The 20,730-nt window shown below is 39.9% G+C and overlaps 1 protein-coding gene across 2 annotated transcripts in view; it reads right to left on the bottom strand.

Annotated features, from left to right (window-relative positions):
• Positions 1-805: 805 nt before the first annotated feature.
• The window catches only part of INVS (inversin), an 86,641-nt gene continuing 66,716 nt past the window's right edge, over positions 806-20,730 (bottom strand). For both annotated transcript variants that reach the window (XM_069853320.1, XM_069853321.1), the window contains 6 exons: positions 19,023-19,235; positions 13,912-14,213; positions 12,090-12,882; positions 5,372-5,604; positions 4,059-4,139; positions 806-1,147 (listed from right to left, as the gene is read on the bottom strand). In XM_069853320.1, coding sequence (XP_069709421.1) covers positions 1,032-1,147; positions 4,059-4,139; positions 5,372-5,604; positions 12,090-12,882; positions 13,912-14,213; positions 19,023-19,235 — 1,738 coding nt within the window. In that variant the 3' untranslated portion in view covers positions 806-1,031. The remainder of the gene's footprint in view (positions 1,148-4,058; positions 4,140-5,371; positions 5,605-12,089; positions 12,883-13,911; positions 14,214-19,022; positions 19,236-20,730) is intronic.

Genomic DNA, 20,730 nt, shown 5'->3' with positions numbered 1-20,730 from the left:
TCGCACGCCTCACCTGCTTTTCTTTGCAAGCACGTTATGGGAGGTTGTTCTAGGGCAGCCACACTGAGAGGTGTTAAAATGATAGAATAGAATCATGGAATCACACAACTCTCTCAGCCTGTCAAAATCCAGTCTCCTGGAGGCTTAAGTGCTTACAGAGAAACAGACTTATTGACTCCAATCATCTATTATTTTGAAGCATCGTATTGATTAAAAAAAGTAGAATTACGTAATACCAACTGGATGAAAAAAATGGATAACAGTGCACTTTGAAACCAGAGTAATTTTTTTTATTTTTGCAGAGTTCATATTTTTGAATACTTTGTGCAAGGTAAATACTGTACGCTGGCAGCTCCAGAGCTGTTAGAAAAACAAGTTTTCTTCTAGAATAGGTCCCCTCTTTTCTTCTTTCTGTAAAAACTCTCTTTATGCCTTTATAAAAGTAGTTATTAATATGGAAAGAATAGGTGATAATCTGTACAAAACACCCCCCTAACAATTTCCATAGGCTGTTGGAAGCAATTTTATTTACCTCGTGGTTTTTGGCAACTTCTCTACTTTTCCTTCCAAACACACGGCTGGCTAAGAGACAACTTGTTCCTGTAGAACAGAAGTGGAGCGTGAAGGCTGCTCTGTACCTATTTGAGTTGAAATCAAGCATCAGGCTTTCAGAACATCTTTGGTATCAATTCCCTCTCCTTTGAAACTGCATTTGATGAACACATCCCAAATGCCTCCGACAACAGAAAACTTTGGGAACCCCCGCAGCTCTGTTGTGATGCTGGGCTTAGCGCTTCATTTCCCGTTTCCAAATGCAATTCAAGTTTCATCCTGCCAGTAAATAAATTAACACTTGCGTTTAAAAACTAATTTGTACACAGCATAAAATGAGTTCGACTCCTTAGAAGCCTGCTTGGCATGTAAAGCTGAGATAATACAAAATTGGAAATACGTTGTAGACGACTCCGACATCACGAAAGGGAACAGTTGTACCGCAATGTGCTTTTTAAATTCCAAATGTTCAGTTTTGCTTAGTGCTTGTGTCTTGTAGTTTTTGATTTTGCAGCGGTGGTTGGTCTCATGTTGTATGAAAATTGCTTTGATTTTCCCATGTTTTCCAGCAAATTAATGCCCTGCAGGTTGTTTACTGTAAAAGAACAAAATGGTTTTGATGAGTAACTCTAGTGGATAAAAAGAAGTTTAATCTACATTGCATTCTAAATTTCATAAACAGCTGCAAAAAGAACCTTTTTCTTGACATCTCGCTGCTGATTATCCGTAGAGTTTGGTTTCTGTGGCACCTGGTACAGCTCCCAGCAACGTTAAGTGCTGGGTCATTTCAAGAAGGTCAGGAAAATGAATCCAGGACTAACGCAAGTGCTCTCGGACTTATTAGAAAGCGAAAATGAATGTCAGCTGGACAGTTTGGAGTCTGGCTGAAGATCTGGCCTCATTCAATGGTTTTATCGACTGTCGTGTGCTACGAACAACGTTGGGCTTCCCGTTCCCAGTCTTGTAGAGATTGGATGGGACCATTCCAGTGCTTTACGCCATCCTAGCCAGGGTCATGCAAAGTGCGAAATACGAACGTTTCATGGAGGAAGAGAACCCAGCACACCTTAAGGGTGTCTTTCAATACCAGGAATTGCAAACGCCTCCTCCTTTACAACTTGATAAACGCTCTACAGTGCCCACGGCGAAACAGAAAGGTGAGTTTATCTGCCTAGTGGGCTGCAGGGAGCCTCTTTACGTGTGTTACTGAATTAATTGCCAAAAGGAGCTATTTAATAGAAAACGCATTAAAGAAGGAACAATTCTCCTATTTTCTAGAATATTTTTAAGCACCTCCCCACTATCTGTATGTCCCCTTGCACGCTCCTTTTCTACCTGTCATCCTCTGCCCCCCTTACTTATTTGTACACTTCCTTTTGATAACTTCTGTGTGTCCCCGCACCAAAGTGTTTGTCTCCGCACGCCAACGCGGTGACTGAGTTTGGTGTTAAAGCCTCCTGCTCCAGATTTGTCACCGGCTGCTTTTCCTGCTACCTGTATGGACATTAAAACTGGGGCTGCCAGTCAGCTTTTCCCTTCCCCGACGTGCCTTCTGCAAGCAAACTGAGCGGCTCCTTCTGACCTACTCCAGGCACCTACGTCAGAAATAAGAGTATCTGGCATTAGCCACTGACAGCTCTGAACTTTTCCAACAAGCGTAATGTTGTCATGCACAAAGGCAGCCAGATGAAAAACATGTTATTGTCTTTAAGTAAGGGCTAAAGTTCCCTGAGCTCCTATTAGGGGAATAAAAGTAGGTAGTGTTCTAAAGGAACTGGGCAGAGTTCCTATCACTATCCTATTCGTCACCAAGTTATGAAAGCAAAGGACACCGAAGCCTCCAAAGAAAGCCTTTTTATTTCGGAAGACAGCGAGGTCTGTTGTCGTGAGAAGTTAAACGAACAGAAGCATTATTTGCTAAAGCTCTTTTCAAATTCAGATTGATGTCTGCGTGAAGAGGTGGCAATCAAACACCTGTCTGGTCAGGGCTCTTAATTAAAACCGTTTTCAAACAGTGGAAGAAAAAAGCTTCTGTCTTGGTGAGGCAGAAACTCACCTACGGTGCTAACAACCTCAAGGACGGGCCTCCTGTCAGCTTTCCTTCTGACTTCAGAGTTTTGTTGAATGAGTTGAAAAATGTACTTTACTTGCCTTTGCAAATTATCTGAACTAGTGCCTCCTTGAAGCTTGTGCTTCGTTGCTGCCTCGCTGTGCCCTGGTCTGAGCTGCGCGTGGTACAACTGGGAAGACCAAGCGGCCGACGGGGCACTAAATCGTCCCCTGGTGAAGGGCAGACGTGGCCGTAGTGCCCGGCCCCGTTTCAGCGCGTCGTGCACTTGAAAATGTCTAAGCAATGTTATTTAGTAAAGAAGCAGAGGAGAGGTGACCACGTACTCTTAACTTCATTTTTAAGCAACCTGTCAACTAATGCCACACAGGTAAAAGTCCAGCCTTGGGTGACAGCCTTGGTACAACCCGCATTCTTCGATGCTGTTCTGTGGCACAGCCCCATCTGACTGCGCGGCTTCACCCTCCTCATCACTCCAATCTTACTTTCCCAATACCAGTTCCACACATAAAATTTCCGATACGAACAGAACTAAGGCTTTCCCAAGGAAGTCCTGGTAATGATTACGCGGCTTCTGGATTACACAGCAAATGAATGCAGGATTTTGTTAGAGCCTTAAAACTTACTGCAAGTAAAATTCTGTGACGCAATCGAGGCGCTGTGCACAGCGCGGGAACCCCGTTACGCCACTTTAGAAGGAAGGGCAGAGATCAGGTGAGTAACTTTGGATTGTCCAGGTTTTGTCTATGCATTAAACAACGGATTTCTAACAAACAGGTGTGTAAATTCTTGGCACATGGAGCAACAGGCTCTGTTTACTTCTGTAGGACTTGTAAATACTTGTGCTGCTGAACCAAAGTACGAGCACCCGTAAGCAGTTGTAACCACAGGTGAACGTTCCCTGGCTTATCACAGTACGAGGCCATTACATTAAGGTCTTTTGTAGTAACAGCCCAATTAAAATAGGTTTTCCTATCACAGAATCATAAAATGGTTTGGGTTGGAAGGGACTTGAAAGATCATCGGGTTCCAACCCCCCTGCCATGGGCAGGGACACCTCCCACCACCCAAGGCTGCCGAGGCCCCATCCAGCCTGGCCTTGAACACCTCCAGGGATGGGGCAGCCGCAGCTTCCCTGGGCAACCTGTGCCAGTGTCTCACCACTCTCATGGTGAAGAAATTCTTCCTAATGTCTAGTCTAAATCTTCTCCCTTCCAATTTAAAGCCATATAAAGAATTCAACATAGGGATAAAGGTGCACTATTCAAGCAAGTCTGTAAGTAATGAAAGAGCGAGCGTGCAATCATAACAGTTTGGTAGGAGGTATGTGTTTTGATGTGAGATCCCATTTCTTCAGCAGATTTTTTTCTTTCCTAAGATGAAACCAACCTCATCCATATATAAACAATGAAGTATTCTGACAGTGTATGTGTCCTACCTGAGACCAACTGCACATCAGAAAGTTTCAGCTTAGAAGGAGGCCTTGTTGGCTGATACCCTTTGCCTTCCTGAGAACGTCCTGCAATGAACAATACGAGCAGCTCTGTGTTAATTCATAGAACGATTTGGTTACGCAAAGCTATAAACTATTCCACTAGGCTACGGCATTATTTTATCCTGAAAATTAATTCTCATTTATGAAGAGGAAACTCATGAGATGTTCTGTGTGACAGAAAATTGTGACAATCACAACTGAAGTTTAACTGAAGTTCAAATACATCTTGCAGTTGCTATAGAAAAAGAAGATAAATAAAATTATTATCTTTATCTATGTATTTATCTTTTTTGGCTATCTACAGAGCCATGAGAGAAGTGACTCACCACCTGGTAAAGTACCAGTGCTTTTCTTCTACCCTTTCTCCAAGCTGCATTTCTTTGCACCATGCACATTTAGGCTTAGCGCAAAGCAGTCTTATCATAAAAGATGATCTTGCTTTTCCAACAAAGTCTAACTGTCTTCAAACAAGAAAGTTATTAACATGGAACAAGACCATATTCTTCAAATGGAAATAGAATCATAGAATGGTTTGGGTTGGAAGGGACCGTAAAGAGCATCCACTTCTAACCCTCCTTGCAGCCCTGGGCAACCTGTGCCGGCATCTTACCACCCTCATTGTGAAGAGTTTCTAGTAATATCTAATCTAATCTTCCCCATTCCAAATTAAAGCCATTCTCCCTCATTCTATCACTCCGAGCCCTTGTAAGAAATCCCACCCCAGCTTTCCTGCAGCCCCTTCAGGTACTGAAAGGCCACTGTAAAGTCTCCCTGGGTCCTCCTCTTTTCCAGGCTGAACAACCCAAACTCTCTCAGCCTGTTCTCATACAACAATAGAAAACAACACAACCCCCAAAAAAGCTTACAACAATGCGTAAAATAATGAAGCCATGATCCCAATAGCCACTGTTCATCAACTGAGGCTGCTATCCCCAGCTTTAGTCTCTTCCCATATTTATATATGTGAGCAGCTCTGGCAACAGAATTGTTTGGTTGCTCAAGATGTGCTAGAATAATGCTGTAAGTGGTGATACAAACACCTTTAGAAGCAGCCATTTTCAATCACAGAGGCTTTGTTTTTCCAACCTGAAGCAGAAAAACAATCACCCAGAAGACCTGAGGTTCAGACTAATTTTTATAAATAGTTGACATCCCTTGTAATTAGATAAGAAATGCATAGAAGAAGCCAAAATACAGGGAACACTGTTATCAAAAGAAAAGCTATTTAAAATCAAGTATAGTGAAGACAAAATTACCATATATCTGCTTAAGGACGGACTGCTTGCTGGGCTTTATGGCTGAGTTGGTTTTGTTTATAGATTTTGGATTTTTACATGAAGGAACCGATTTCAGAGGGCTATGGTTCAGCTGTTTTTTCCAAGCAACCTGAATGAAGAAGGCAGCTGTCTCTTGTCTCCATTTGTCTTCATCTTCTTTGCACTGCCGCTTGGCACTAAGGAGCTGAAACAACTCCTGTCTTAGCTGGTAACTAGAGAGCAGAAAAGAGAAGAGCACTTGTTTTAGGTGACCTGTTTTAACTCCAGTGCTTTCCATGCATCAGTTCACATGGTGGATTACATGAGTAACTGGGAAAACAGAACTCCCACTGATGTGCTAAGTCATTTGGATGAGAGATTTTTTGCTAAGAAGAAAATGTAGGAGCTGGGTTCTATTCTGGATGAATCCATTATATCACGCAGGTAATAAAAATCTAGCACTACTGGTATCAAAAGTTATGGTACTGCAACATCAGCTTATCACGGCTTTATAATATTAATGCAGAGGAGACAAAAATCTGTAAATATTGATAACACAGCAGTATAATCAATATTGTTTTCTTGTTTTCACTATATCCACAGCTTAGTAACAACAAATTTTCTCACGTGCCTTGCCACTTTGTATTCTCAACCAATGCAAGAGATGAGTTGAATCTACCTCTTACAGGTTCAACTGCACATTTCCTCTACAGAAAAATGAGCTGCTTTGTCTGAAGATGCTCCCCTCACCTTGTTTTCAGCCTTTCCCCTTCCCCTTCCCTTCCCTTCCCTTCCCTTCCCTTCCCTTCCCTTCCCTTCCCTTCCCTTCCCTTCCCTTCCCTTCCCTTCCCGTTTGCTTAGTTTTTTTTTTTCTTGAATAGACAGAAGGATCCAGTCGGATATTGGCATTTGACACTCACAAAGTCAATTAACTGGCCTCACAATTAACTCCAAATGTTCCCAGTACAAACGTGTCACAAATGAATACTGAGTAACACTTATAAAATATTAATTATAAGTGTTTGGTAACGGGCCAGACCACACTGATCATCATCCCCTCCAGCATTCAAAAAGGCTTCTACCGGATGCCCTAGTAAAAGGAACGAGGAAGAAAGAGGTGATTTTGTTCTGTTGCTCCATCTGCAACAAGTTCTAAATTAAAACAAAAGGCAACACAACCAGATACAAATTGTTTAAACATACGTTACACCCCAATGAACAACATAATTCAAACAAAACAGCAGCCGCATATGGAAAATGAGTACATAAAAGCACAACAGAATGCCAAAGGGGGATGATATGCTCAGTTACAGCCCCAATAATTTTAAACTTTCAATAAGCTTAGTAAATTATCTCTGTGAAATTGGCTGGGTGAGACAAATGTATTTAATCTTAATTTAGTGGAACTTCAAAATTCAGGCATGTGCTGTTACACAGCTCATTAAAGCACATAACAAATGTGGGGAGCAACTGCAATTTAGCAATAAATGTTTGTCGTACCTGCAAGCTGCAAAGCGCTGCATGAATTCAGAACAGGAGTTTCAAGGCAGAGTTAAAAAATGATCCGGTCTTGTTAAATAACACGTCACTTCGAACTTTTCAGTGGGGTAAGAGAGGGGGAGGAAAGCGAAAGGGGGGACACAATTGCAGTGACCTGAGCTAAGGATGGGTTATGTGAATATCACTGCAGAGAAAACAACTGGGGAACTGTTTTATACCCAAACAGAGAAGAATGCTAAGCTATTCTCTTGGAATTCGGTAATTACTGCCAGAGCCTTTGCTGATAAGTGAAATGTCCCATTCACAGGCACTCCACCTTTGCACCCAGCTGTGATTTCATGGCTGTAGAGACCGACTGCTAGTTTTCAGCGACAAGAAAACAACTGTGAGGCTCTGACGCTGAGAAGATGTAGGCAGTTGTCTTTTGAGTATGTGCACATTTTTTTAATTCACATCTCCCATAACAGATTGTTCTGATCCTGGTGACAAAAAAGAAGAGTGGGACCATGTTTTGATGTTCCATGAACGTGATGTGGTGCCTTAACAAAATATCCAATGCTTTGTCAACAAAGCTACTGCATGTAAAAGAAACGTGGAATACATTTGCAAATGGTATTCAGCTTTATTGCTACAGAAGCTCTAAACTTAAAAACTACTGCTGGTCGAAGTATGCATATAGCAATAATACATAAAAATATTTATCTTGACTCCAGCAATCAACTTATTTCCATCTGTTGGCTCATTGAGGACCCTGGAGAATGGCACAGGCTTCAGTGTCCCCCAGGAGACAGCAAGCCAGACACTCGGTAAGCCTCAATGAGCAGGATAAGCAGTTAACCTTTGGCAAGCCACACACCTTAAAAAACACTTTCGAGGAGTACATTTATAAAGTTGGTGGACTGTGGGAATTTAAACATTTTTCTCAAGAAAGGCAAGCTTAATACACGTAAGCAGAACACGAGCATTGTGTTGTAGCTGACAACAGCTCTCAATAAACTTTAGGTAAGTAAATCATGACTATAAAATTTGCAGTGAGACAAATGTATTAGAATCACAGATTCACTAGGTTGGAAAGGACCCACTGGATGATCGAGTTCAACCATTCCCATCAATCACTAAACCATGTCCCTCAGCACCTCATCCACCCGTCTTTTAAACACCTCCAGGGAAGGCGACTCAACCTTGTTAATGCTAATGCAGAGAAAGGCCAGAACTCAGGCATGTACTTCTATGTGTTTTTAATTCTACATTAACCAGGTATAATTCTGTTGCTGACTACAAGTATACTGGTATTTACCAGTGCAAGCTTGGACTCAAAAAGCAAACACAGGACTGAGTGGAACCCACAGCCATACAGTGGGTATTCACTTAAGAACTATAATTTGATGTACAGTGGATGGGAAAATAGCTATTTCAGAAAGACTGTTAGTATAACAGACATGTTAGCAGCCAGCACATGCAGCTGCCTAGCGTGAGCTACCTAGAAATGCTAACCATGAGTTCTTGGCAGGCAGGTGCCACCCTCTGACTTGGGATCCACATCCTGAAATACCCACACCACCTCTTTTTTTTGAGATATGCATGAAGTCTGCTTCAAAGGAAGAGGCAGAACTCTCTTTTTTAAAAAAAAAAACCAAACATAAACGCTGTGGTAATTGAGTGGATACTGGGAGAAGAAAATCTTGTCCAAAATCACAGCTCTCATCATCCATGTGAGTTTCAAAACACTCAGACAATAAAGCTCGTGTTCAGCCTCAAGTATAAGTAGGAAAGACAGCGGAACTGGTGAGCCTGGGAGAGAGAATGCAGGAGGGAAGCACGGCAGCTGGTGACAGCGTTGCTGCCCAATGAACTGTTCTGTGTTCTGCATCAAAACGTTCATGAAAATAAATGCATTATGGTACTGCCACAAACTTTACAAACTCCATCAAAGCTCTAGCAAAAGAAACTGTCTGCAGACGTAATAAAATGACAGTGGAGGAACTGCCAAACTCATTTTGCCTACAATCTTACAGAATTTATGATCCTTGTTAGTGTCCTATAAAAGATGAGTTTTGCAAACAGAACAAACACATTTATTCATCTTTATTAATGTATGAGAAACACGGCACAGAATCATGGAATGGTTTGGGTTGGAAGGGACCTTCAAGGATCACCCAGTCCAACACCCCGCCATGGACAGGGATACCTTGCACTAGACCAGGTTGCTCAAAGCCTCATCCAACCTGACCTTGAAAACCTCCAGGGATGGGGCAGCCTTAGCTTCTCAGGGCAACCTGTGCCAGTGCCTCACCACCCTCATTGTAAAACAATTTCCTTCTTATGTCTAACCCTCTGTCACTTTAAAACCACTGCCTTATCTCCTGTCATGGCCTTGGTAAAAAGTCCCTCTCAGTCCTTTCTCTAAGCCCCTTTACATATTGAAAGGCCACAATCATGTATCCTCAGAGCTTTCTCTCCAGGCAGAACAAGCCCAACTCTCTCAGCCTTTCTTTCTACGAGAGGATCATTTTTGTGGTCCTATTCTGGACGTGCTCCAACAGGTCCATGTCTTTCTTGTACTGGGAACCCCAGAGCTGGATGCATAAACAGCAAATGGAGAGCAAAGACGACAGTTGTATGTAAGTAGGCGATACTGTACAAAGAAGTCAGAATTATCACCAAAAAAGAGGATCCAAAATGATATAAAAATAGAATCGTAGAATCATAGAATCACCAGGTTGTAAAGGACCCACTGGATCATCGAGTCCAGCCATTCCTATCATCACTAAACCACGTCCCTCAGCACCTCGTCCACTCGTCTTTTAAACCCCTCCAGGGAAGGTGATTGAGTCACCTCCCTGGGCAGCCTCTGCCAGTGCCCAATGACCCTTTCCGTGAAATATTTTTTCCTGATGTCCAGCCTGAACCTCCACTGGTGGAGCTTGAGGCCATTCCCTCTTGTCCTGCCCCCTGTCACCTGGGAGAAGAGGCCAGCTCCCTGCTCTCCACAACCTCCTTTCAGGTATTTGTAGAAAGCAATAAGGTCTATACCATGTTCCAAGCTTTTAATTCTCAATGCATCAGGAAGGTACTCACAAAAGCCGCTGTAACTTTTAGACTCCAGCAACACCGAAGAGATAACCTGGAATACTACTGGCCTGTAAATCCAGCTTCATGCTTGGAAATATTTAGACTCATCAGTAAAAGAAAATATCAGTCTAAGAACAAGCAGACTGCGAGCTGGGGTGTCTGGTCTGGTGTTCCTTCCCTAAGAACGGGCAGCATCAGTTCTTTTTGAGACAGACAAGACTTCTTCATACTTCATAAGCTAACTGTGAAAAGCAATGGGAGAAATACTGGTTCTCAGAACTCCCCAAACAAGCTACTAGTACTACTTGTCTTTTAGCTCCCTGCTGTTTCCTACAATAGGGAACACAGGTAAAACTCCACCTTGCAAAATAAGAAACAGGATTTTTTTAAGCCTGGAACCACCACTGCAAGCAAGCAGCAGAACCTCATGTCTCTTTTTTAGTTTTTCAGAACTATGCGGTAGTTAGCAAAAAGATAGTTTATCATCACAACAGCAGGTTTGTACATTAAGTATTCAGAGCTGTTCTCTCTTAACTTTTGGTCCTGGCCTTGCTTGATGTGGCCCAGAGGACATTACTGGAGTGGCTGAACAGCCCAGGTTGGCTGTGGTGACAAACAGAGCAGATCTTTGTACTCCAGCTGCTGAGGGCAGACACTGCCCTGCACTGGGAAGACAGCTAGTACTCGGCTCTGGGCACAGCACAGGAAAGAACCTGCCCCTCTGAACTTCTCTGTGAGGAAACCAAAGCTTCCAGAATGGCCCAGAAGAAGGGAGGTCTATCAGTGGCTCAACGTTTATTCTGCAAGCAGGTGAGTATTGTACTTGATTCTGCTGCTGCGGGAAACATGCAGGTTTCCCAGGGACTAGTATAAAGGACGTAACTACGCTCTATATGCTCCCCGACAACCACCAGCTGCCCCTTTTGATACAGTTTGAGTGGAAGAACAATTTTTGCACTATTATTGAACTGTACCATGGGGTGTGAGAGTTGAGTTCTCAAAGGAACTTCCTCATTATTCTTTCTTTATTTGAATGCTAAGGAATATTAAAACTTATATGAAACTGTTAAGCTAGTGAGAGACCTGGAAAGACTGGTTATTAGTAACAATTGGCAATTTATAGCTTTCTGCATCCACGTAAAAACTGAAGAAAATTTCAATAAAACCCAGGAAATAAGAATTATGTACATATTATTATATTACATGATATATCCTTCATCTACATTTGCCATACTCTTAGATTCATAGAGTCATTAAGGTTGGAAAAGTCTTCTAAGATCAAGCCCAACTGTCAGCCCAATACAACCGCGCTTACTAAACCATGTCCCAAAATGCCACGGCTACACACTTTTTGCACACGTCCAGGGATGGAGACTCCAGCACTTCCCTGGGCAGCCTGTTCCAATGCTTCACCACCCTTTCAGTAAAGAAATTTATCTAATACCCAATCTAAACCTCCCCTTGTGCAATTCTCCTTCCTATCACTTTTTATAAGAAGGGAAATATTAAGAAGCATGTATATCAAGAATGACTGTATTTCTGAGGTTGAAACTCATGCGTTCATGGAAGCAGGACAATGCTGCGGAAAGCAAACACTGGGACATCTCACTATCTTCTGTCTTCCTCTTACAGCAGTTTTTCCTGCTCAATCAAGTTATTCAAGTCAACTTCAAGTTTCGGAAATGAACTTCCAAGGCTTCCAAACCTCTTGTGGTTTGATTAACCAGTTAAAAGTCAGGCCAGAATACAATTTCAGGTGAGACAGTAAATGGTGGTGAAGGATATGGGTATAACAACCTTTTCAGGAAAAATCCTGTCTCACAACATGTGCACAACATCAGTGAACTCTAGACTCAGGCAAATCTTGACCAGCACTCTCTAAATATCAGTGCTTAAAATAGAAGTTTAATAACTTCTCGAATTATTAGAAGTCATCACTTAACCTGCACTTTTTATGAATTTACAAATAGAATTCTAGGCATCTGAACCCACTTCCACTTTGGTGAAAAATTATTAAATCTCTGATTTAGCTCTGGTTAATAACATAAGCAAAAAGACCAAATAAAGCACACCTAAATAATAAAACAAATCTAATTTAATTTACTTGTATCCCACATTTCTCTAGCTACTGCAACAGTAGACTTACTTTCTCCATGTCCTCTGTATCACTGTAGCAGCGTAGTTCTTCTTCCGAAACAGCTCTTTTCTTTTTCTTTCTTTTTCTATGATCTGCAATCGAATCTCTAAAGGGATAAGTTCAATATTTGTACATTGCCATGTGACAGGATATAATTGATCGTCTGCATTTCTGGGTCCAATTATGGCTGTTTTTTCCAAGTTCAAACTGTCGTCAGGAGCAGAACATGCTGCTGGGTTTCTTGGCACAGTTCTGGTAGGTGCTGCCTCAGCAGACAATAAAGAGGAGTCTTTTTTTGCTAATTCGTTATTTCCCACTTTGTTAGTTTGTTCTGCAGCATGTGTGCTGCCATTTCTGGTGTTTACAAATACCGTTTTGGCACTTCCTGGTCTACTAGAGCCGGCTGGTGAACATCGCTCATCATTTACCTCTTTATTTCTGGATTTCTGCTGATGCCTTTTGCTTTTGGAAGCAGCTTCACACCGCTTTGAGCTTTTTGCAATTCCACCAGTACAACCAGAGCTGCAGAAGAACATGGTCATTCCATCACAATGGTCCTTATTGCCAGATGAAGACTGGCTTTGATCTCTTAATTTTTCCCCAGCACTCGCAGTCCTACAAGCAGAAGCCTGCCTTCTTCTCTGCTGAGCACAAGTATCTGTTGTCTCAATGCTGTGCTCCTTGTGCTTCTCTACATCCAGTTCTGTAGCAGCTGCAACCTGATGTTTCACTTCAGCTTTGGCTTTGCCACAATGGAAATGGACAGAACTTGACTTGCTTTTGATGTGTTTCCTCACTGAATCTTTAGATAGAGAAACGGAAACAAACATTCAGTCTCTTATCCAGCAAAACATAGATTATATCTCTAATATTTTTGGTCAATCACTAGGACTTACTTAAATGAAATAAACATATAATCATGAAGGATCCAAACAGGACAAAATGTAACAAACAGACAGGTTTGGATTATTATAATATTCGGATTGGCAGGACTTCTCGAGGAATTAGCAGTAATTTTACATCTGAGAAGGAGTTCTTGCAACTTACCTTAAATAAACTTATCATCCAATTTTTGCTTCTAATGATAACAAAGATGCTTTAACATTACCAATTTGAAAGATTTGAGCCATAGGCTCCTACAACTGATTGGAGTCAGACCTGACTGAAATGTTATTAAGATGTGGAGCTCGCAAACCTAAATAAGAATGGTCAAGAAATGATGATAAACTGATGATGCATTTACAGATAGAGTAAAAGAGTGCAGAAGGGCAAGAAAAGTAACAGAAAGAGCTTCGACACACTGTTTCATAGTACAATTTCTAAAAACAGACTCACTCCTCAAAAAATATCCTAGAGTCTTCTCAACAGAGGACTTCAAAGACAAATCACGGGAAAACCTTGTCGTGGAGAATTAAGCTGACTGAACAGCTCTCTCGGTACGCTAGAGATGTCACTTGGAACAATTTTATCCTCATTTTAACCTTGTTTGAAAACAAGTTACAGTTCTCCATTAATATTCTTAAAGTATCTCACAGTTATGCCATATATTTTAATCTTATTTTCTCCAGACGGTGCAAATAATAGAACTCCCAACAATGTGTTCTCATGTATTTTAGGTGTTTTTACAGACATTGTACATACCAGTATTTTTGACTACTTCAGTTGACAAAACACATGCAGTAAAAGAATCTGTATCTAACTGTATCCTGTATGAATTGCTTAAATAATCAAAGAACAAGAAATGACAGAAGGATAAAATAGACCCTATGTATGAAACGTCCACAGACATGGACAAAAAGGATAATTAGGACAATTAAAAAAGATTACAAACCTTGCCTGATTTTATGACTTTCACTTTGAGGCTCGGCAGACAGGCAGCTCTCCTTTGGTGTCCCTTTGTTGTGACAAGCTTTAGGTGAACCTCTACTGTTTCTCCCCGGTTGAATTTGTGAAGCATTGAGGGTCAGAGGTCTCTTATTCTGTACATCAACTGGTTTATTAGGTAACTGTGAGATGCTGGTAGCCTTCTCTCGATTTGCAGGATTCTGTTGTATTCGAAAGCTATTTTGTTCCACGTTCTGCATCCCCTTCTGCAGCTTGGCTTCTTTCCTCTTACTTTCCTCTTCACGTTTCCTGTAATTACAGTCAATACCATAAGAATTGCAAAGACAAAATCTTGGGAGCATGTCTCGAACACATTCCTCTCTAGAAACCTGACACTGCCACAATAAAAATTTGACTAGAATATTTTCTTTTTGTTTTGTGAGAAAGGGTCATCTACTGCATTGGATTATCTTAGCTTGATCTAAAATAACTGACTTGTGGCTACAAGTTAAGTCCTTATAAGCCAGCTGCTTCAGTTTGCAGCAGTATAAACTGGTTTTAAAACAGCCTCTTATTTAAAACAATGAAACTTAGGGTTTTTATAAATATACAAAAATGAAAAACAGGACTTGAAAAGGTGTCAGAAGACATGATACTAGTAACTAGGCTTTGAATTAGTAACGAACAACGTTTTAATACAAGTAGTAATGTAATGCGCTGTATTTGAAAATCAGAAAACTTTAATACAATATATGCTTAATACGCACAATTATAAACCAGTTTCAAACTAGCTATTGATACTAACTTGCTGCTATATATTTATTATTAGTAGTAGATATTTAAAGAATTTATTTTACAGAAACAGGTTACACATTATACAAATAAAAAATACCAAAACTATGAGATTTGAACTAAAAACTTGTTTACACATAGTATGCCATTACATTATGACATCTGCTTTTTGGAAATGGAAGAAGTCAGGCATCTATTCAATAGCATAGACGCGAAAAAGAATTTTGGACAAGGTTAGGAAAGGCACATCTCTTGAATGAAGATTTGCAGCCTATTTTGAAATACAGTTGGGTGCCGTTATATTAAACTTTAGCTTTTAATATCTTTTTCCTACAAAGCAGAACAAACTCAATAACATGCAGCAAACGTTACATATCTACCCACCACTGGATTTATTTTTATAAATTAAGCACTGGTTGTAAGATGAAGCAACACTTTTCCTGTTGGAACGGACAGGTGGTAAATGTTATATCATGTAGCTGCCTGATATTTTAACTTGCTTCCAAGGCTACAAGGTAGTTTGCAGACTGCTGACACACGAGCTCGCAGCGCAGCGTATGACAGGCTAGTTATGCCGCACGCCATTCCCAGTTCCTGTGAGTCATATCAATGCCAGTATATGTCATTTCAGTGTGAGCTGCCAGGGAAAAGCCTTAACTTTATCTGTCAGTGCTATCGCATCAAGTATGCTCTGCAGGAGAAGCTGATTGGACTTTGTACCTGAAAAGCTGCTAATTGATCTAAAAAAAAATACAGTTCTGGCAGCCTGAGGTTCAGTAGTCTCTCTGGCACAGAAAAAAAAGAAGTGGCTAGTTTCAAATACTAGTGTTGTTCCACAGACCCGCAATGTGTGGATGTCTGTCTCATGTACAGTGTGGATCTCACAGCATTACTCTGCTGTTTGAGCTGATAAATCAGATCTTACTATTCACAGGATAGCCACTTTCTTTCCTTCACACGACTCAAACAGCTTATTACCAGCATCTTCCATTAAGGGTATTAGAAAAGAAAAAGTGAGGGAGGTTGCGTGACACACAATCAGATTAACTTAAAATATTAACTTCAGCAACACGCCAGTTGTAAAGTTATTGATATTACACAGGACTGAAAGTTGAGGAGTAAAAGGGGATTTTTTTTTAAAGGGCTTGTTTATGTGCTATTTTTTCAGCTGAAAGTGATGAAATAATAAATGGAAGAGATTTCAAAGCTCCCTGTTCACAGACCGTCATCCTGATTGTCACAGTAGAACTCAATTGATTAACAGACTCCTGAAGAATACTTATGAACCTCCCCTTGCGGTTTGCTTATTTAGTTAGAAATACAGTTTGTTTTACAATGAAGGACATTTTCAAAATTAAAATTTCCAGGTTTTACTATTGTCTAAGTTGAGATACTAGGTTTCATGAACAAGTAAAGCAAGTAGATGAGCTCCTAGCTTAGGGCTCTCAGTCATTCTCAGGAGGTTCTGGCGATGCATCAGGATCCAAATTTTGGCTGTAAAGTCAGAAAGCTACTCTGTGATAACTGAGCTGGCATGCCAAAATTTATGACTTTAATTGCAATACAATTTTGTCCTGAATGGTCACAAATTTGTATTTCATTCCAAAGTGAGAGAATGGCAACTGAGCCTTTAGCAGATGAAATGGAACATTTTCAGCCTTAAGCATTTGTGAAGACATAGAGATTTTGATCCTGCTGAAATGAAACCAACCTTTTCTATTCTGTTAAGAATGGTTTGGGGTTTTGTATCTACTCTGTGGAGGATTTTTTAAATTTAGAACATGTCCATGTGTCTGGAGAACATTTTTAAAGCTATCCTTGAAAAAAAATAATTAAAAATCATATCTGAAATTAGATCTTCAGGTATGATCCTACTGCTGCTGAAGCTTTATCTGGACCAAGAGGAGTCATATATTGTATAAAAGTTATCTCCTGCTACACAATCTAGAATGATGTTTGCTTTTGAAAGCATGACACTGTTGAATCACATGTTCAGCTTATGATCTAAAACAACCTTTTAACAGATAGTCCGTAACAAAAATGCTAAAAAAGACAGTTAATTTCCATCCAGTATGCTTGTATAGGAATATTTCACAGGCACTGAATGCACTGAGTGTAACTCTACCAGAAAATAATACAGGTATGAGATGGTGGTTAATTTTTTGCTAAGCCAAACCGACTGATTAAAACCATGCAGATTTAGGAATGATTTATATTAACGAGACTCTCTGAAATGACATTACAAAGCGAGTTCTAAATGCACACACTGAAATAGTTGGGTCTTTTTCAGTCTAGGAGTTCACCATCATTCTGGATTTCCACATAATGTCTACTTTTATCTGGAGAGCAGACTCTTAAAAATCAGAAGGGATATTAGTTGTCTGTATGCAGCAACACCCTGGCCAATGTTAGCTGTGGAATGCACAGATGGGTACGCAGAATCATGACAGCATAATGTCCCCTCCAGTTTATTACAGATTATAAAACTGCAATTAAAAGAAAATTGTTATGTGACAACTTGATTTGTTTGTACACTCCAATTGTATTTTAATTCTGTTTTTATGGTAGTTGGTATACAGACTTTGTTTCCATTGTTTTCAAACAAATCAAGAGCAGTTTAGTAATTTTCAGAAAGTACATTAGAAACTCACAAACAGCAATAAAAACACCCCCAAATTTCCATAAGGCAACCCCTCCTCATTCAATCTTCAAAATGGGGTATCGCAGTTTCTTCTAAAAATGTCTGTTATCACAGAGTATAAAATTACCTCACTTGGTAAAGGCAGTTGTGACCACACAGCAAGAAGCAGACTTCTCCAGATTAAAAAGAAATAATGGCTATAAACTGCAGAGGGGCAGATTTAGACTAGACATAAGGAAGAATTTCTTCACCATGAGGGTGGTGAGGCCCTGGCACAGGTTGCCCAGGGAAGCTGTGGATGCCTCATTCTTGGAGGTGTTCAAGGCCAGGTTGGAAGGGGTCTTGGGCAGCCTGGTCTAGTAGGAGGTGTCCCTGCCCACGGCAGGGGGGTTGGAATTAGACGATTTTTAAAGTCCCTTCCAACCCAAACCATTCTATGATTCTATCATTCTAAAATATTTGTGATATTTCCAAAGGCAGCTTCTCCATGCATGTGTCTGAAGAAATAGCTACAAGTTACAACTTTGAGATCTAAAGCAAGAGATGAGTTATCTGATATTTCTAGCTTTGGTACTTACTGAACATTAACAATTATTAGGCAGTATAGCAGCAGCACATGAATACAATGAAGGTCAGATAGGCCAGTAATTCAGAGCATCAAACTAATGAATTTGAAATAGAGTGGAGCACAGCTGACTTTGTCTACGATACATGATGCAACAAAAATACTTTCTAAGTGCAATAAGGCTAAGGCCCACTTGGAATTAAATCTGGCAAGGGACAACAAGGACAACAAGAAGGGCTTCTTCAAATACATCAGTAACAAAAGAAAGACCAGAAATCTTTTCAGACTGTCATGTTTTTCATTCCGGGATCAGATTTCTTCAAGGGAAAACAGTTACTAATTTGTTCTTCTTTATATTATGAATTTTAAGAATAAAACTCAAGCAAGCAAACTATTTTGGTGATCACTTATTTATCTTCTGATTTTAGAATTTCTCCACATTTGCTACCACTACCTCATTTAAATAGGGTAGAAACTCAGTCAGAACATACGTATCTTACAAATAACTATTTGAATTGTATATGTTAGTTATCTATAATCTAAGACAAGGATTTCATGGTAACTCTCTAGTTCAAGAGCAGAAATTGTTACTGTGGAGAACGATATTGCCAAGGCAGAAGTTGCAAATAAGATCTCAAAGGAGTTCAACTTGCTAGAAAACAACCTCCCCTATGTAGCAGTTAGTTAAACCTTATTTAAACAGGCTTTTCCTGCTTTTTAGTTCATCTACTTATTAATCTATTTTCAAAATTGATATCAAAGACTTAATACATCACTAATTATTTTTGTTTCCTTGGAGTGATAAATGTATTCCAACATTTATCACCATATTGGGTAAAGACTCATAGATGCTAACATGCTGGTTTCTCAGCCTTTGGTATTTTGCCTTGTTCTTGTATATTATTTAATAAATCTTGTTACTTAATCTTGGATCATCTGGAAAACAATTTCTTTCTGTAGGTTTACAGAACAAAATCCATGATATGCTTCCTACAGTTTCATGAATTTTACTAAGTGGAGCAATAAGCAATGATGAATAACAAATAAAATCATACACTGATATACACAAACTTATGACAAATGTCTATTTGCTGGAGTACAATTCAAGTCTCAGACTTACTTGGCAGCAGCATCTTTTCTCAGCTGTTCATGTTTCATTAAAAGATTCTTCCTCTCTTGAAACGCCTTCCTAACTTTGTACCCTTTGTAGACAGCCTGTATTTTGAAAGCAGCAATGTCCTGTATGGCAGCTATAGACAGAGCCCCGTGCTCTAACATGAACTGAATCACTTCATGGTGTTCACCAAGCAAGGCATAATCAAGTGGAGTGTACCTGAAAAAAAAACCAATCAAAGCCACAATAATTACCATTGAACTAGAAACCTTCCAATAATGTGCATTTACTTTATGAGCTTCATCCTGATTTTGTAATAAGGCAGCATCTAGTATGAAGATTGCTCAAGTGCTGTTTTCAGTAGGCTGCTTTTCTTGTTTTTTAATATTATTTTCCTGCCTTGCTCATTCTATATAACATGAATATGTTTAAGGCTTATTTTAGTCTCCAGACATAAGGGGAGGGACGGGGGGGTGTACTGTATGAAGTGTTAGATCAAAATCCCTCAAAGCCCTATTGATAGAAGCAACTGTTCTAAGCAAGCAACCTAGAAGAAAGTTGTTATTAAGATTCTCATATGGACGTATCATTTAAATAAAAAGCAAGTTAAAACATTTTTGTGTTATTTGCATATGAATTTAAGTTCTAGAGATTTCCTTGCAACCTGACTTGGTTTCTCTAACAATGACTGCGGGCAGGATGACTGACCACGCAGCACTATTACACCTGCATCAAGGGATAACATATTTCTAAAAGCACTAGGATGACTTAATTCTGTTTTCAGATGGACACAAGTGATAACAAATATTAACTGTCTTTGCATTTTAATGGTGTCAAAGATGCCAAAGAGCTTTAAAAAAAAACTCCCCAAATTCCTATTGTCAAAAGAGGAGCAAAAGGTACACACGTCCCTCACCAAACCTGAAACATTTCACAAAGACATTTAGGGAAAATTATCAGTCACAAACCATAATCAAAGCCATATAATAGAAGACGACCAAATAGCAAGTGTCAATGCAAGTGACTGTGAAAATTAGGTCTCTTCTTGATAGTAACTTGCTAGGACGCAATGCTGGTAAGCAAAACAAAACAGACAGAAAGCACAATTGGACTTGCCATGCAGCAATGATTTGATGGAAGGATTAACAGTATCTGAACTGAAGTGTCTGCAGGAATAAAGACAATGACATAACATGAAAATTTGTATGTCAAGGTGTGTTGCTGATAGCCTTTAAAGAGATGCAGATGTCTGATGACCCAGGAATGGAAACCTCAGAAGGGACTTCATCTCAGAAACATCTTTAAAGAATACCTAGTTTTGAATATATGAATTATACCAAAGTAAATTTTATGCTCCCAGCATGTATGTAGCAAGACAATTTATTATATTACGGATCCCAGTCATGTTGACTAGTATTCTTAAACGTAGATTCTCTAACTCCCTAAGAGCTACCTTTGAAAGTAAAAAAAAAAATCACTCAAATCATATCTGAATACAGGTTTGTATGACTGGGCACTCCCATTAAAGGCTGCTCACATACACTACTCACAACTAGCCATTACTCTGTTGAGTCAGTCCAAAGCCTGTTATAAATTTTCTTTTCAACTGGTTATCTCTAAAGCAGATAGCTTTTAAATCAAGCTGGCTTCACAGAAGATGACGACATCAGCCATCAGTTGTTATATGTAATTTAGCATGAATTGGTCAAGCAGC

The sequence above is a fragment of the Phaenicophaeus curvirostris genome, chromosome 3 (genome assembly GCF_032191515.1).
Source record: "Phaenicophaeus curvirostris isolate KB17595 chromosome 3, BPBGC_Pcur_1.0, whole genome shotgun sequence".
NCBI lineage: Eukaryota > Metazoa > Chordata > Aves > Cuculiformes > Cuculidae > Phaenicophaeus > Phaenicophaeus curvirostris.
This window is presented reverse-complemented; position numbering and strand designations above follow the sequence as displayed.